Consider the following 13,192-nt stretch of genomic DNA (forward strand, 5'->3'; position numbering starts at 1 on the left):
GCCTCTGCTGTTTCTGGGAGCTGCCGACTTTCCTTGTAACTTCCGCCCACCCCTTACAAGGCAAATGTCATAGAGGGTGGGGGGCAGAACCGGGGTGGTGACATCTTACACTTGGAGTTCCCATTCTACTGGGTCGGTTAGGACCAAGCCCATCTCTGGAGACAAGTAGGTCCAAGGAGGGAAGCAGCTGAAGAAAGGGATTATTTTTTAAACAAAGTTTTGCTGATTGGTCCCCTTACTTAGGGTACTACATAAGAACATAAGAAATAGGAGCAGGAGTAGGCCAATTGGCCCCTCGAGCCTGCTCCGCCATTCAATAAGATCATGGCTGATCTGATCCTAACCGCCAATCCACTATGACAGGACTATCTCCTGAATCTAACAGAATTAGACACATGAAACAGGAGCAGGATCAGGCTACACGGCCCCTGGGCTCGCTCCGCTACCCACAGGGCCATGACCTATCCGAACCTAGACTCATGTCCAAATTCCTGCCCGCTCCCCGTAACCCTTAATTCCCTTTTCTTCTAGGAAACTGTCCATTTCTGTTTTAAATTTATGTAATGAGTAGCTTTGACAGCTTTTTGGGGCAGCATATTCCATGGACCTACCACCCTCTGAGTGAAGTAGTTCTTCCTCATCTCAGTTTTGAAAGAGCAGCCCCTTATTCTAAGACTATGCCCCCTAGTTCTAGTTTCACCCATCATCTGGAACATCCTCCCTGCATCCACCCGATCCAACCCCTTCATAATCTTATATGTTTCAATAAGATCGCCTCTCATTCTTCTGAACTTCAATGAGTAGAGTCCCAATCTACTCAACCTCTCCTCATATGTCCATCCCCTCATCCCCGGGATTAATCGAGTGAACCTTCTTTGTACATTGTGGAGAATGTGGCCAGAGTTGGGGATGGAATTATCAGGCAACCCGCCCCCCCCATGGCACTGGAGTTTCCAGTCACACAGGGCAAGTGGATGCTGGAGTTGCACCCACCAGTCCCATGCAAATGAGGTGCCCTCCTCCCATGGACTCTGCAAACTCCAGTGCAGTCAGTACCAAAAAAAGAAAGACTTGCATTTCTATAGTGCCTTTATTAACCTCAGGACGTACCAAAGTGCTTTACAGCCAATGATGTACTTTTTGTAGTGTAGGAAACACGGCAGCCAATTTGCGCACAAGGTCCCACAGCAATGCGACACTGAACAGATTATCTGTTTTAGTGATGTTGATTGAGGGATAAATATTGGCCAGGACACTGGGGAGAACTCCCCTGCTCTACTTTGAATAGTGCTATGGGATCATTCACCCCACCTTAGAGAGCAGACGGGGCCTCGGTTTAATCTTTCTCATCCGAAAGATGGCACCTCCGACAGTGCAGCACTCCCTCAGTACTGCACTAGAGTGTCAGCCTAGAATTTGGTGCTTAAGTCTCTGGAGTGGGACTTGAACCCACAACTATTCTGCCTTCGAGGCGAGAGTGCGACCCACTGAGCCACGGCTGATGACCAGAGACCATGGAATCCTCGTGTAACTGCCAGGATCACGTCCCAATATGTTTTGAGTTATTTTGTGGAAGTGGTTGAGTTTTCAGTTAATGACCTATCAGTTGGGCAGCATCTGTCCTATATTCAGCGTGTGAATGGTTTTGTATTATTGAGGTGGAAGTGGGTAGGGAACCATTCACTTCCCAGCGAGTTTAACTGATAACAGCCTCCTGTTTTCTGGCTGGTTTTATGTTTTTCTTTAGAGATGTACATTATGTCTCAGGCCACGCAGGAACCCAGTGGCCTTTATACCATCGTCAGCACACTTTATTACCTGCCTGAGAAAAAGGACAAAGATTCCAAGTTTTACTGTGAGGTGAGCTACAGGATGCCACCAGGAATGGACAAAATGAAGGAATCTAATAAGATCAGCATCGTAATAACTTGTGAGTATTCACCAGCATTGCAGAGCAGGTTTAACAGGAACCAGTACAATATTGCATGGACTTGCCTCACAAGGCTGTCGTTGCATGCACAAGTCTTCACTGTGAGACCCTGATCTGGAGGCTCTAACCCCTACACTATTGTCACAGGTACAAGTTTCACTGCGAGATGATCTAGAGCCTCCAATTCCCATTCGATACGTGCAGGTGCAGCTACAGCTCAAGCTCTAAGATCACAATAGCCTGACCGACAGTATCTGCAAGAAGTACTGTAGAGGCAGCAGATTGATGGTTCAGCGCACTGTGCCACAGGTGGATTGATGCCTGTGATTCTCTGCACTGTGAAATCTCTGCGCTCCCTTCCCTGTGGCAGAAAGGTTGGAGTTTGGGAGCTCAGAGTAGTGACACCATCTAAGACATGTTCTTGATATTTTTCTGAACAAAGGAGACATATGAAGGATTTTATACTGATAAATTACATCATGGCTGGGCGGGTTTGATTAATGTAACCATTTTTGCAAACTGTGCCCACCTGGGGATTTCTGATTTCCAGCATTCCCGGACTATCCTGATATGGGCCTATTGGTATCAAGGATGCAGGTCGTCTGGTACTTTGTCGTGTTTAGTCAGGTACTGGTTTCAGTCATTAGACCCCTCTGTGAGTTTTATTAATAGGCCTCCCTCTTGTGGTAGAAAACAGTCCAGAGACTTTGCTCATACCTCCTCCAGGTCTGGATTCAGAAACATGAAAGTCTTTCTGAACTCGATGCAACTCTACCCCCTACCAGTGTCACATAAAGAAAATAGCCCGCTGTTGCTAATGAGTGCAGTGCTAGGCTGCCCTTAACAGCTGCAAATGTAAATATGAGACTGGCAGGAGGAATTACTGAGACTGTCAGAAGTGTGCAGGGATCACTGTACAGAATATGCGCTGCTTGTTTTCAGTAATTCTGGATTTTCAACTGTCTGACAATGGGGATCAGAGTACACCACAGCTGAGCACTTTGAGACTACTCCAGCCAAATATCCAAAGCCACCCAAACACTTTCCAATTTGGGGAGTAAAAATGCACCAAGTACTGCACCATTCTTGAATCAATAGCAATACTGGCGATTTGTGATCCAATTTAATTTCAATTGAGTGAGTAAATAAATAAAATGTATCCCGGTTGGATGAAGGGATCTCTTTGAAACCTGAAGGCTCATTTGTTACTAAGTGTAGTTTTGGTGCTCCATTATGATGAGGATTATCAGCAATTTTACCGGTAGTGAACGATCAGTTTTTCAGGCTACTCCCATTACCAAGTTGTAGTGTCCGAGGATCAATAATACTCAGACGGCAGGAGAACAATAAAACAGGTATTTACTGAACAGAGAGTAATTCAAGACTGAAGTACAGAAGCCTGCTATGGCTTTATATACAGGGGTGGTCACTGCCGGGACTGCAGTATAGAATCAGTTCTTCTCTTAAAGGTACATACACAACAATTCCTCCCCTTTCAGATAAACAGTACATAACATTCATTTAACAACTAAATAATAACTAATTACAATTACAATTTTCTCTGTACTATATACATCAACTGACATAATCATTTATAAGTTCAGTCTTTGAGGAGGCTTCCTGATCCTGACTGGATAACGCCTTTCTCGAGTATCCTGTTCTTGCGGCGGAGTTGATTCTGGCTCATTGTCATTGGTTGGTTCGTCAGCTTCCAATACCACTGCTTCTGAGGTAGACGCAATCTGTACTTCGGGTTGATTACCAGGTGCACCTGCTCGTGGTATGGGTTTGGCTTGTTCCTGTGACTCTAGAATCTGGTCAGCATGGCGTCTCACGATGCTCTCTCCAACGTCCACTGTGTACATTAGTGGTCCCTGCTGTGTGCATATCGTTCCTGGCTGCCATTTTTCTGTTCGGTAGTCGCGGGCCAAGACTGGTTGCCCTATCTTGAAGCTCCTGGTTGGCTTCTCATTTATGTGCTGGAATTGCTTATCCTCAACATCTCATCTTATGTTTGGTTTGAGCAAATCCAGGCGACATCTTAGCCTTCAGTTCAAGAACATTATGGCTGGAGTTTGGTTGGTGACTGCATGTGTCGCATTCCGGTAAGCAAACAAGAAATTATCCACCTTGTGTTGTAGTGGTATGTCGTCATTATGCATTGCCTTTATTGCCTTTTTAAAGGTCTGAACAAACCTCTCAGCCAATCCATTTGTGGCTGGATGATATGGGGCAGATGTGTAATGTTTCACCCCATTATTCCTCAGAAACCTCCGGAAATCCTCGCACACAAACTGTGGCCCATTGTCGGAGCAAATCTGTTCTGGCAAGCCATTCCTGGCGAAGATGGTCAAAATGGAGGACATTTTGATGACCTCTGGCCATTTTGAATGGGCGTCCACAGCGATTAGGAACATTGAGTCCATAAATGGACCAGCAAAATCAATGTGTACCCGTTGCCATGGAGATGAGGGCCACTCCCATGGATGTAGCGGGGCCTGTGGTGGAGCGTTTTGGACCTTCTGGCATCCTGTGCATCTCTTGGTCATATCCTCGATTTCTTTATCGATTCCCGGCCACCACACAAACGCCCTGGCTAGGCTCTTCATTTTTACCCCTCCCAGATGACCCTCATGAAGCTCATTGAGCACTCTATCTCTCAACTTGGGTGGAATTACCACTCGGGATCCACACATCAAGGTCCCCCGGCACACTGACAGCTGTTCTCTCCTTGGCGAGAATGCTGGCAACAGTGAGTCGCCATGTGCTGGCCATCCCTTCACCGTCAAATCATAGACCCGAGAGAGTGTCGGGTCATTTCGGGTTTCCTTCTCTATACTTGAGTTTGTAACAGGTAGGCATTCGACTATGGTCGCATGGAATATCTCAACAGGGTCCACTGCAGGTGCTTCCTCTACCATAGGTAACGGTAGGCGCGACAGCCCATCAGCGTTTCCATGCTGTTTCGTACCCTTGTACTCTATGTCGTACTGATGTGCCCCTAGAAAAAGCGACCATCTTTGCAGCCGTTGCGCCGTCATCACCGGAACGCCCTTCTTTGGGTTAAAAATGGAGACCAGGGGCTGATGATCAGTCAGTAGGGTGAATTTCTGCCCGTGCAGATAGTGATTGAACTTCTTCACCCCCCACACCAGGCTGAGGGCCTCCCTGTCAATCTGGGCGTAGTTACGCTCGGCTGAGGTTAACGAGCGCGACGCAAAGGCTATTGGCCTCTCTGAACCGTCAAGGAATTTGTGTGACAGCACCGCTCCGATGCCGTAGGGAGACGCATCACATGCTAACCGAATCGGTAGTGTTGGATTGTAGTGGGCCAATACTTCTTTTGAAGTGATTAGGCACTTACATTTCTGAAAGGCACGCTTACACTCATCACTCCATTTCCATGTTACTCCAGTTTGCAGTAGGGCGTTCAGTGGGTGCAGAATTGTAGATAAATTCGGCAAGAACTTATGGTAGTAGTTCACCAACCCGAGGAACGACCTCAGTTGCGACACAGTTTCCGGTGCTGGAGCCTTGACTACAGCCTCAGTCTTGTCCGGCGACTTATGCAACCCTTCCTCATCAATCATGTGGCCACAATACGAGATTTGTCTCCTGAAGAACTCACATTTGGGGCGGTTGGCTCGTAGCCCATATTCCTGTAATCTCGTGAGCACCTGCTCCAGGTTGGCAAGGTGTTCAGTGTCATTTTCGCCTGTAACCAGCATGTCGTCCAAATAACACTGGATCCCTGGGATCCCTTGCGGACTTGTTCCATCGCCCTCTGCCAAATAGCTGGGGCTGATGCTACCACGAATACCAGTTGATTGTACTGGTAAAGGCCTTTGTGAGTGTTTATCGTGAGGTATTTCCTAGATGCTTCTTCCACCTCCATTTGTAGATACGCTTGGGCCAGATCAATCTTTGTAAAGCGTTTCCCTCCAGATAGTGAGGCAAAAATATCTTCTATCCGTGGAAGTGGATATTGTACTGTGTGCAGGACTGGGTTCACAGTTACCTTAAAGTCCCCACAGATGCGAACCTTCTTCAGTTCCCCAGGCGTGCTGCTCAATGATTTCTTCATTACAGGAACGATGGGTGTGGCCCACTCGCTCCAGTCCACCTTGGACAGCACACCCGAACTCTCCAGCTCTGCTTCAACGGCTGGGCGGATCGCGTAAGGTACCAGTCTGGCCTTAAAAAAAATTTGGGTTTGCGTTATCTTCGATTTTTATCGTTGCCGTTACTTCTTTTAGAGTCCCAAGTCCTTGTTGGAACACCTCTTTCGCGTCAGTTAGAATTTTTGACAGTCGTCCAGGTGTGACGTCATCATCCTTTTTATCAGTCACAGTTAGCGCCTGAATAGAATGCTAATCTAATTGTATTTTTCGGATCCATTCACGTCCCAATAGTGGTGGTCCTCCATCCGGTAGTATATATAGATACATAGATACATAGAAGATAGGAGCAGGAGTAGGCCATTCGGCCCTTCGTGCCTGCTCCGCCATTCGATGAGATCATGGCTGATCCTTTAATTCAGTATCCCGTCCCCGCCTTCTCTCCGTAACCCTTAACCCCTTTTGCCCGTAGAAATATATCTAATTCCCTCTTAAATATATTTAATGAGCTGGCGTACACTGCCCTCTGTGGCAATGAGTTCCACAGGTTCACCACTCTCTGAGTGAAGAAATTCCCCCTCATCTCTGTCCTAAATGGTTTAGCCCTTATCCTTAAATTATGTCCTCTAGTTCTGTTCTCACCCGCCAAGGGAAACATTCCTTCTGCATCCAGTCTGTCTAGACCTGTCAGAATTTTATACACTTCTATGAGGTCCCCTCTCAATCTTCTAAACTCCAGTGTGTACATCCCTAAACTACATAGTCTCTCCTCATAGGTCATTCCCGCCATTCCTGGTATCAGCCTGGTGAATCGCCGCTGCACCCCCTCCATGGCAAGAACATCCTTCCTCAGATGAGGCGACCAAAACTGTACACAGTACTCGAGGTGTGGTCTCACCAGTGCCCTGTACAGCTGCAGCAAGGTATCCCTGTTCCTGTATTCTAACCCTTTTGCTATGAAGGCCAGCATACCGTTTGCCTTCTTGACCGCCTGTTGCACCTGCATGCTCGCCTTCAGTGACTGGTGTACAAGAACACCCAGGTCTCTCTGTACTTCCCCCTCTCCCAATCTATTGCCATTTAAATAATAATTTGCCCTCCCGTTCCTGCACCCAAGGTGGATAACTTCGCACTTGTCCACATTATAGTGCATCTGCCATTTATCCGCCCAATCGCCCAGTCTGTCCAAATCGCTCTGGAGCTTCCTGGTCTCTTCCTCTGAGCCCACCCCCCCTCCTAGTTTAGTGTCGTCTGCAAATTTGGAAATGCTGCATCCGACTCCCTGATCCAGGTCATTAATGTAAATTGTGAACAGCTGGGGGCCCAGGACAGATCCCTGTGGTACCCCACTTGTTACTGCCTGCCATTCAGAAAATGAGCCGTTTATTCCAACTCTCTGTTTTCTATCTGACAGCCAGTTCCCTATCCACGCCAAAACTTTCCCCTTTATCCCATGAGCCTCAATTTTCCATGCTAATCTTTTATGTGGGACCTTATCGAAGGCCTTTTGGAAGTCCAGGTACACCACATCTACTGGCTCTCCCCCATCTATTCTACCAGTTACTCCCTCAAAAAATTCCAATAGATTAGTCAAGCACGATTTACCCTTTGTAAATCCATGTTGACTCTGTCCTATCCTGTCCCCATTTGCTAAGTGCTCCGCTATTTCATCCTTAATGATGGACTCCAGCATTTTGCCCACAACTGATGTAAGGCTTACAGGTCTGTAATTACCTGCTTTTTCCCTACCCCCCTTTTTGAATAGTGGGGTAACGTTAGCTACCCTCCAATCCATCGGCACTGTTCCCGAGTCTAATGAATTCTGAAAAATCATCCTTAGTGCATCCGCTATCTCTAGGGCCACCTCCTTCAGTACCCTAGGATGCATGTTATCAGGCCCTGGGGATTTGTCCACCTTCAATCCCTTTAGCTTCCTTAACACCATATCCTTAGAGATATTGATTTGCGTCAGTTCCTCCTTTGCCAATGTCCCTATTTTTCCCGATATCCCAGGGAGGTTTTTTGTGTCTTCCTTCGTAAAGACTGACCCAAAGTATGCATTTAGTTGATCTGCCATTTCCTTATTTCCCATTATATATTCCCCCGTATCTGACTGCAATGGACCAACTTTGGTTTTCACCAGTCTTTTCCTTTTGATATATTTATAAAAGCTTTTGGAGTTAGTTTTTATATTTTCCGCCAGCTTGTTTTCGTAAGCTATTTTGCCCCTCTTGATCATGCTCTTTGCCCTCCTTTGCTCTATCTTAAACTGTTCCCAATCTTCCGCTCTGGCGCTTTTTTTGGCTATTTTATACGCCCTATCTTTGGATTTTATGCTGTCTCTAATTTCCCCTGTTATCCACGGTTGAGTCACCTTTTTAGATTTCCTTTTATGCCAGATTGGTATAAACAATTTTTGCAATTTTGTCATTCTATCTTTAAATGTTTGCCATTGTTTATCTACCTCCAGTCCTCCCAGGAACGTTGTCCAATCAGACCTACTCAGTTCCCGTCTCATGGCATCATAATTCCCCTTGTTTAAATTCAGGACCTTAGTCTCTGAGTCAATTTCTTCGCTCTCCATTTCGAGTGAGAAATCGATCATGTTATGATCGCTCTGACCCAAGGGTCCCCGTACAACAAGATTACTGATTAGTCCCTTCTCATTGCACAGTACCCAGTCCAATATAGCCTGTTCCCGAGTTGGTTCCTCGACATATTGATCCAGATAACCATCCCTCAAACACTCAAGGAATTCCTCCTCCTCATTATTTTTACTGATTAGGCTAGTCCAATCTATATGTAAGTTAAAGTCACCTATGATGACAGCTGTGCTCTTATTGCACGCTTCTCTAATTTCCCTCGTGATGCCCTCCCTAACCTCTATTTTACTATTTGGAGGCCTATATACCACTCCTATTAATGTTTTTCGCCCCTCGCTATTTCTTAGCTCCACCCATATAGATTCTGTATTAACTGAGTTAATATCCTTCTTTTCAATTGCATTTATCCCCTCTTTTACTAGCAATGCTACCCCTCCTCCCTTTCTTTTTTGTCGATCCTTCCTAAATACTGAATACCCCTGTATGTTAAGCTCCCAGCCCTGCTCACCCTGCAACCATGTTTCCGTAATCCCAATTAGATCATAATTATTAACCTCTATTTCCACAGCTAATTCATCTACCTTGTTCCTGATGCTTCTCGCATTAAGGTATAAAACCCTCAGGCTTTTTTTATGCTCACATTTTTTATGAATTAGTTTGGCCCTTTGTTTTTTGTTCCTCACCCTTTTACCATTTATTTCTGTCTGCCTTTCACTTTCCTCTATTTCACTACATAGGTTTCTAGCCCCCTGCCATACTAGTTTAAATGCTCCCGAACTGCTTTATCAAAAATTACCCCGAGAACATCAGTTCCATCTCTGCACAGGTGTAGACCGTCCCTTTTGTATAGGTCACACCTACCACAAAACTGGTTCCAATGCCTCAAAAATTTAAAACCCTCCCTCTTACACCACTGCTCAAGCCACGTATTTAGCCTAACTATCCTGTTCTCTGTACTCTTACTAGCACGTGGCACTGGTAGTAATCCAGAGATTACTACCTTCGAGGTCCTACTTTTTAGCTTGGCTCCTAACTCCCTAAATTCTACTTGTAGGACCTCTTCCCTTTTTTTAGCTACGTCGTTGGTACCATACAGTTTCTGTGTTTCCTTGCCGTTGTATTCAACTGGCACCCTTATTTTTCCTCTGGGGTAGACTTTTTGCCCCGTGTATGTCTTCAATACAATGGACGTGTCCTTCAAGGGTATGTGTGAGAATAGCCGCTCATAGTCTCATCGATTCATGACAGTTAGGGCTGATCCTGTATCCAATTCCATCTTTACTTGGGACCCTGCTAGCATGAGGGTGACCCAAATGGTTCGGTGATCCTCCTTTGCGATCACATTGTGTAACTTTAGACAACTTAGTCTCCTGCTCCCGGAGTCATTATCACTCTCCTGATCTTCCGAACTGCTGTCTGTCATTTTTTTTACTTTCTTGTACTTTTCCTTAGTAGTTCTTGTAGTGTTGGTTTTCTTTCCCGACCTGCAGACTCTGGCTATATGTCCCATTTTCCCGCATTGCCTGCATACTTTGTCCTTAAACCAGCAGTCCTTCTGATCATGGGTTGTTCTGCCGCAGCGATAGCACTTTTCTGCTCCATACGCCATTTCGTTAGCGCTGTATTCTTGTGGTTTCTGTTGTATTTCCGCAGCTCCCCATGCTGCTGCTTCGTAGGATACTGCCACGCTGAAAGCCTGTTCTAGCGTCAGGTCCTTTTCCGAAAGTAGTCGTTTCTGGGTTCCTTCACTCTGGAGCCCGCAGACAAACTTATCCCTTAAGGCGTCTGCCAGTCCTGCTCCGAACTGGCAGTGCTTCGATAACTTACGTAGTTCCGTAAGATAGTCAGCATTGTTCTCATCTTTGTGCTGGTTTCTTTTATGGAACTTGAATCTTTCTGCTATCAGCAGCGGTGTAGGGTTTAGGTGTTCCTGTAAGATATTAACAATCTCTTCAAAACTTTTCTCCATTGGTTTAGCTGGGGTAATTAAATTCCGCAATAGGCCGTACGTTCTCGCGCCCATCAAATTTAATAATACCGACGCCTTCTTTCCATTGGGCACCTCATTGGCATTGCAGTACACTTCAATTCTTTCCACATACGTGGTCCAGTCTTCTACCTTGTTGTCGAAAGCAGTGATACTGCCACTCTTCGGCATCTTGGGTGATTTAAAATGGCGCCTCCCGCGCTTTTTCTTCTTCCCCAATGGAATAAAATGGCGCCTCCCGCGCTTTTCCTTCTTCCCCAATGGAATAAAATGGCGCCTCCCGCGCTTTTCCTTCTTCCCCTTGCTGCCACGCTGCTCCTAGCATTCTACAGGGTAATGGCGGCGACCCGCGGCTTCGGCGCGTCTCACTTTTCCTTCCCCTCGTTCTATCCTCTCCACGCTGCCCGGTTCTTGAGCACCGACCGCGCCCTGTGCGCTCCACCCTCTCTCTCTCTTCCTCCCGACGACGCTGCACGGCCCCTTTGCAGAGCCGCTCGATCGAGCCCGAGCCCGCCGCAGTCCGGAAGGGTCAGCGCACTACCTGCTACCAGCACGACTTGCTGGAACACCTCGACTGGGGAGCCAGGCCCAGCTCTCCACAGCCTCCCCTGCAACTCTCCGATGGATCCCTGGGCGGTTGCCCGCGGTCGACGCCCGCCGTTCTGACTTCGACCTCCAAGAAGCTTCTCTTCAGGGAAAAGATCCCCGTGAGGTGATGCAGTACTGCAGGTGAGTTCAAACCTGCCCGTCGCCAGTGTAGTGTCCGAGGATCAATAATACTCAGACTGCAGGAGAACAATAAAACAGGTATTTACTGAACAGAGAGTAATTCAAGACTGAAGTACAGAAGCCTGCTATGGCTTTATATACAGGGGTGGTCACTGCCGGTACTGCAGTATAGAATCAGTTCTTCTCTTAAAGGTACATACACAACACAAGTCTTTTTCTTTTTGTTCCTCGCCAGATCCGACAGAGAATGTGGAATTTCTGATCCAGCCCAGCGTGTTGAAGGAGACAGACAATATGTCAATGGAGTGCAAATCCGATGGTTCATCTCCTGTCGAGTACACCTTTTACAGAGTGCTGGTGAGGAGCTTTTTTTGAGGGCAATGTTATGTCTGTAACTCTTGTTAATCAAGAAGTAGACAGTTTAGAAGTTCAGCAGTGCAATTTGACCTTCTTAAGAAAAAAATATCCAATTTTTTCCCTCCCTTTCTCCTCTTCTTCCTTGAAGCTGCAGACTAGATTAAATATGAATGCATTAGCACTAATACAGGTAGACTACCCTTTATCCGGACTTCCGAAAACCAAAACCCTCTAAAAACCGAAGGTTTTTTCGGTCAGCGTAAGTCGTGCGCACGACATGACCAGAGTGGCGCACGACTTACAGGCCTAGCCGGATAAGGGATAGTGTAGCATTTTCCCGCACTTCTGAAAACCGAAATCGCTCGGCGTAAGTGTACCAGCCTTTATCCGCACATCCGAAACCATAAAACCTCTGAAAGCCGAAAGTGGCGCAAAGCATGACTTCTGAAAACCGAAATCGCTCAGCGTAAGTCGTGCGCCCGACCCCCACCCCCAGCCGAACCCGACGACCCCCGACCCCCCGCCGACCCCCACCCCCGACCCCCCCGCCGACCCCGACCCCCCGCCGACCCCCACCCTTTCGGATAAGGGATAGTGCATCCTTTATCCGCACTCCCGCAAACCGAATTACTCTGAAAACCGAAGTGTTTTCGCGCACCTTCCGAAATCCGAAATTTTCCTAAAACTGAAACACGGCTGGTCCCGAGGTTTTCGGATAAAGGATAGTCTACCTGTAGTACCTTGTATCCTTCGTGTGAGAGCCCAGACACTGAATTTCAGCAATTATCTTTCATTAGTCGGACATCGCAGCAAAGCCTAATCGTGTCCCCTCCTGATAACCAGACACTTTCCAGCAGAATTCATTGGCTAAGAGTCAGGAGTAGGAAATCTGGCTATTCTGCTCCCAGACCAGCAGCACAGAGGCCAGTTGTAGCCCCTGCCACATTTCAGGATATTTTGACCATTTCTTTACAAAAGGATTTGGAATAAGTTATTTTTAAATGTTTTAAAGCATAGTGTGATCGCACAAGTTTAAAAAGGCACTGAGACAATAGCTGGTTAAAATGCTGCTGATTTGATCTTTGATGTTGTTTCCACAAAGACTACGAATAATGAGCAATTTGTTAGTCTAAGCAATCAATAAACACCTCACTACTAGTGCATCAGGACATCTCTGATCCTTTTTGACTGTGAACAAAGAAATAAAAAACAGAAATAGAAACACAGGTTGGTATTGTTTTATACAGAATGCTATGAGGACAGTCAGGCCCACCCAGCAAAGGCTGCAAGAACATTAGAATGCATGAGGTAGTTAGGAATGATATACAATAGCAAAACACTGCAGATGCTGGAAATCTGAAATAACAACAGAAAATGCTGGAAACACTCAGCAGGCCAGGCAGCATCTGTGGAGAGAGAAACAGAGTTAACATTTCAGGTCTGTGACCCTCCATCAGAACTGGAAAAA

General features: G+C 46.5%; 1 protein-coding gene across 6 annotated transcripts in view; it reads left to right on the plus strand.

Annotated features, from left to right (window-relative positions):
• Window positions 1-13,192, plus strand: part of mcamb (melanoma cell adhesion molecule b) — a 173,124-nt gene that overhangs the window by 119,589 nt on the left and 40,343 nt on the right. For all 6 annotated transcript variants that reach the window (XM_085967664.1, XM_085967661.1, XM_085967662.1 and 3 more), the window contains 2 exons: window positions 1,748-1,930; window positions 11,603-11,724. In XM_085967664.1, the coding sequence (XP_085823790.1) occupies window positions 1,748-1,930; window positions 11,603-11,724 (305 nt within the window). The remainder of the gene's footprint in view (window positions 1-1,747; window positions 1,931-11,602; window positions 11,725-13,192) is intronic.

This window comes from Somniosus microcephalus, chromosome 26 (genome assembly GCF_052327205.1).
Source record: "Somniosus microcephalus isolate GS21.2 chromosome 26, FLI_Smic_1.0, whole genome shotgun sequence".
Lineage (NCBI taxonomy): Eukaryota > Metazoa > Chordata > Chondrichthyes > Squaliformes > Somniosidae > Somniosus > Somniosus microcephalus.